Here is a 4782-nt window from a genome sequence, read left to right on the forward strand (position 1 = left end):
TTATACGCCCAATTTCCGATATGGAAAAAATACATGAGTATAATAATTTGACACAGGTTTCTCAATAAAACAAATATGGATCACTGATTATGCTACAAATGAAGTGAAGGGTAGATAAGGACATTTATTTATTTTGTCATCATACGGTTACATTTCGTGATGACAAAAGTACAGTTTAACTCTGTACTGCAGTTTTCCTCAATAAAGTGCCACAGTTTGGTCTCGTTTCGAAGTTAAAATTACTTTTAATTGTCATCTTTTGAAGATTGAAATGGTTCGTTAAAGGCTCAAATGAAAGTATGCCCTTTACATTTATAAATGTAGCTTCAGGACCATCCAAACCCATACCACCCAGACACTATATTTTAGGCAAATGCAGTGCCTTTTAATTTAATCAAGTAAACAGCCTAAACTAAACCTGTCCTTCAGCTGGTGTCCCAAAGAAAAAAGCTCATGCTCTGAACCCGGCCATGGAAGTCGAGGCTGATAGGATGTGTAAGTTCAGTATCACAGGTGTCCTTACCTACCCCCACAATCACCTCCCAAAGCGCATTTGATGTTCATTTGAATTGAGTTCATTTCTGGGACTTCATTACAAACCGGTGGCGATGTTCTTAGTAGATATGTCCGAAAATACTTTTCTAATTACATGTACAACTCTTTATTACAATCGTCCTTAGAGATATGGGCTGCATTGCTCTTATTCGAGAGAGTGATTGTGGCCGTTCATCCCCGCTGTCTGCACAGACTCCGGGGGCTGCAGCATGTCCGGGGAGTGGCACGGGGGGCTACCGGGAGCACTGTGCTCGCTGTCGGTATCGCTCCCCTTCTTCCCCCCGCTGCCCCCCGAGCCCGAGCCGGCGGACCCCCCTCCACCGGCGCTGTGCGTCTTAACGTGTTTGCTGAGGTGGTCGCTGCGCATGAAGCGCTTGTTGCACACCGGGCACGCAAACCTCTTCTCTCCGGTGTGGGTGCGCAGGTGTCGCTGGAGCTCGTCGGACCTGGTGAACCGCTTTCCGCAAAACAGCCAGTTGCACACGAATGGTCTCTCCCCTGTGTGCCACCGCAAGTGCGCCTTGAGGTGCGACGTTTTGCCGTAGACTTTGCCACAGCCCGGGATGTGGCAGCTGTGCAGCCCTTTCCTCCGGAGGCTCGCCCCTGCCGGCCCCAGTCTCTCCGCCTCTTGGCAGTTGGGACAGTCGCAGGTGGCTCTACCCGAGTACCGGCGGGCTGAGGACCGGGGAGAGCCGGCCAGCGTGGCCGAGGGTCCCCCGGTTAACATCGTCCCTCCCGCCCCTGCTAAAGGAGAGGGACTGGAGTCTGGGTAAGACGCGGGCAACACAGGTTTAAATCCGTCCATCAGGTGCTGACCGGTGCTGAGGAGGTGTGGAGAAGCGCCGGTGCTGAACGCAGAGTGACCCAAACCGGAGTAATCGGAGTTGTAGCCTCCCAAAGGAGAGTGCAGAGATGTCTGCAGCCCCCCGGAGTGCAAGGAGCTCTGCAGGGCGGCCCCGTTCGGGTTCTGCACGTCGATCCACCCTGCGCCCACATCCCACCAGGCAGAAGCGCCCGTGGTGCCCACATCTCCCGTGGGGATGCCCGGGTGGGACGACTTGAACCAGGAGTCATACGGGTGCGCCACGCTCATCCGGGGGTATATGCCCTGCAAACTGTCCACTGAAGTGTGGACCTTGGAGATGAACACCGGCTGGTGGCTCGGTTCTTGAGAGCCGTTCGACACCGACGCCTGAAAGACCGAATAGTCGTTTCCAAAGGGGGAGCTGGACGTGGTGCTGGAGGTCAAGGAAAAGGCACTGGATCCGGTGGAGCTGCTGGCGCTGAACGCGTCCGAGAGCCCCGCGCCGTTCCTGGAGGCTCCGGAGACGCCGAAGCCGGAGAGACTGGAGCCCAGGTTGCAGCTGCTGGCCGCGGGTCTTTTCCAGGGATGGAAGCCCTTCCCAAAGGACGAGGAACTATCCGAAATAGAGGATGACGACGGGCTGGGGCTACCAATCTTATTGCAGGTAGCTGCTAACATGGCTAATGGAGTCGATCCTAACCTCGGCTCTTCCTGGTTGGAAAGAAAGCAGTTGTTAGACATTTGTTCGCAATAACGAAGGTATATAATGTTAAATAAACAAACTAGTATGCAATATGCTGCCAATCATTCGATCCTAAATGACATACAATTTAATAAAAGCAGATATTGGACATTGCATGCCGAATACATAGACAAACGTCAGGTCGGGTTATTATTTAAAGTGAATATTATGCATTATTATTATTATTATTATTAAATTCGGTATTGTTTCTCTTGAAATAGCCAAAGCACGATGATGCATGTCTAGTTTTACGTTTTACAGTAAACTCGCCGAAGTAACATACCTGTATAACGTTACCAATGCAGCAAAATAAGACAAAAAAGTTAGTTATTTCTCCCGACACTTAACAAGTCACCTCTCTAGGGTCTAAGCGTAAGGTGTTGGTAGAAAGCGCACTCTTGTGTCTTTGCTATCCTTTAAAGTAACTCGGCCCCTTCCTTAAGACCCACTTGCTTAAAACATAATCAACAGACTGACCGCCCTTCCCTGACCGAGGCTATTTTAATCCCTCCACTGGACAATGAAAGACCTAATTAAACCAGCAAGGAAATCCTTACACTCACCCCCAGAAGTGAAGTTGCCATCACAAAAAGTGCCCTCCTCAGAGGATCTTTTTATATTTATAAATCAGAGCCCTGTTTTTTTAGAGGTGTGCAATACAATGATCTGGTCCGCCCATTCCAGCACAATTGTAGGTCCTCTCCGGCTTTGAAGTGCCGCTGGGACACGGGCGACCAATCAGAAGCCGGGCACCTCCACTCTGCCACATTCTAGCGTGAGGTCATCAATAGAGCACTTCAGACACCCCCTCCCTGCCCCCCTCCCCAATAAAAGGCAAGGAACAAGGTAAAGTTAAAGGACTCTTTACAAAAGTTTATACGAAACTTACTTGTGTCTGCCTCGTGTCATTGGATATTATTATTATTATTATTATTATTATTATTATTATTATTATTATTATTGTTGTTGTTGTTGTTATATGAATAATAAGAATAAGAGTAATTTTAAAGCTTTGCATTTGGGTTAGGCTGCATGGCATACACAGATAAGCAAACATCTTCAAAGATTATCACGTGTCTTCTCCTTGATCATATTCGTTATTGATTTTTTTCGAATCCAAGTTATTATCCAGGCAAGGGGACACACTGTAAGCCTCTGTTAACACCAGTCTTAAAAGCATTTTCTCTGCTCGTTTCATGCGTTGGATCTATGGATGTCAATTTCATTTTTAACATGAAGCCCTGGCTCCAAAGCAGTTCATAAAAACAACTATTAGGGGGTTTGACAAAGCACTGTATTGTTTTAACGAGAATGAAGGTTGCATTATGATCCTAAGTGCATTTTGGTGTAATTGTATTCAATTACGCAGACGAGACTTGCTTTAATTAAAAGGTGGATTGAGTATATTCTCGTATACATAAAAGGATTTGTTTTTCCTCCTGTACAGGAGCAGTACATGAACCGTGTGTCGCCAGAGAGGGTAAGTACACATTTTAGTACCAAATATCCTAAAATAAATGGCAAAATACGAAATACAACACTTTCCGATATTCAAATGCATGCGCGAATTTAGTGTCTACTACTTGTCCTTTTAAGAGATTAGGATTAATGGTATCTTTTTTAAGGGGATGCTGTTTGGGCCATGAATGCGGTGTTTATTTGCGCTTGCTGTTGGGATGACTTGAGCATGTTGAGAAGGCGTGGTGGGCCGGCCCAGGAGGAGGGGGGGGTGGGGAGAGGGAGGGAGACCCGTTTAACAAATAAAAAACAATTAACTTCATTGCTTTAGCCCTTCTCGTTTCATTTCATTCATCCGAAGTGTACATGTTTGTTTTGTGTGCGACATGTATCTGCGAATTTACTGCAGATTTCCACTGACACGAATAGTGTGTAATCTACAAGTCACGAACAAACTTAAAAGTCAACCTTTTAAAACTTTATTTAGGGTGTATCAGGGTTTATATGTAACTGAAAGCTGAGAGGAGTGCATGATCGGAAATATAAATGCAAAGCATCTCTCAGATTGATTTATAGTAATGAAATCTAATAACGTCAACACATTGTATCCTAATATTAATAGGCTCAAAAGTAATAAACACGTTTTCTTTATTTTTCTTCTTCCTTTCTTTCCCTTGTCTCTTTCTTTCTTTCTTATAATGTACAGCTGTATTATTGAGGTGAGTAAAATATTCGCTTGCTTTTTATAAGCATAACTTGATGGCTTTAGTATTTTACACCATATTGTCAAAGTGCGTAAGGGTTGAACCCCACGGGAAAACTTTTAAAGGTGTGAACACTAAGTCAAACTGACGAATTTATACTAAAATTGAACATGTTATTATTAGGTTTAGCGGTAAGCAGGGTATTACATGTATAAGGGTGCATGGTTTGTTTTACCTCCATGTACATCTACTACATCTGTGTGTATGTACATGATGTGTGTGTATGTGTGTGTGTATATATAATATATATCACCATCATGGATTATTTCAATGTTTGTGTAAGACAATAATGTGTTACGTCAGCGCACTATTAGTGTATATATATATATATATATATATATATATATATATAGTATAGTCTAATTCGTAATAGTAGCCTACTCCTTAATTGTATTAATACTATATAAAAACACACACACACACACACACACACGAGTGTTTATTTTTGTTGGTTGAAC

At 44.4% G+C, this 4782-nt stretch overlaps 1 protein-coding gene across 2 annotated transcripts in view; it reads right to left on the reverse strand.

The window, feature by feature from the left end:
• The window catches only part of sp8a (sp8 transcription factor a), a 3882-nt gene extending 1122 nt beyond the window's left edge, over positions 1-2760 (reverse strand). Inside the window, exons 1-2 of one of the 2 annotated variants that reach the window (XM_066715569.1) lie at positions 2666-2760; positions 1-2071 (exon numbers count right to left, since the gene is read on the reverse strand). The exon at positions 1-2071 is cut by the window's left edge and continues 1122 nt beyond it. In XM_066715569.1, coding sequence (XP_066571666.1) covers positions 701-2071; positions 2666-2686 — 1392 coding nt within the window. In that variant the 5' untranslated portion in view covers positions 2687-2760 and the 3' untranslated portion in view covers positions 1-700. Of the gene's footprint in view, positions 2072-2385; positions 2582-2665 lie in introns of those variants that run through there. The other variant, XM_066715570.1, reaches the window with a different exon arrangement.
• Positions 2761-4782: the final 2022 nt, after the last annotated feature.

The sequence above is a fragment of the Amia ocellicauda genome, chromosome 10, assembly GCF_036373705.1.
Source record: "Amia ocellicauda isolate fAmiCal2 chromosome 10, fAmiCal2.hap1, whole genome shotgun sequence".
Classification (NCBI taxonomy): domain Eukaryota; kingdom Metazoa; phylum Chordata; class Actinopteri; order Amiiformes; family Amiidae; genus Amia; species Amia ocellicauda.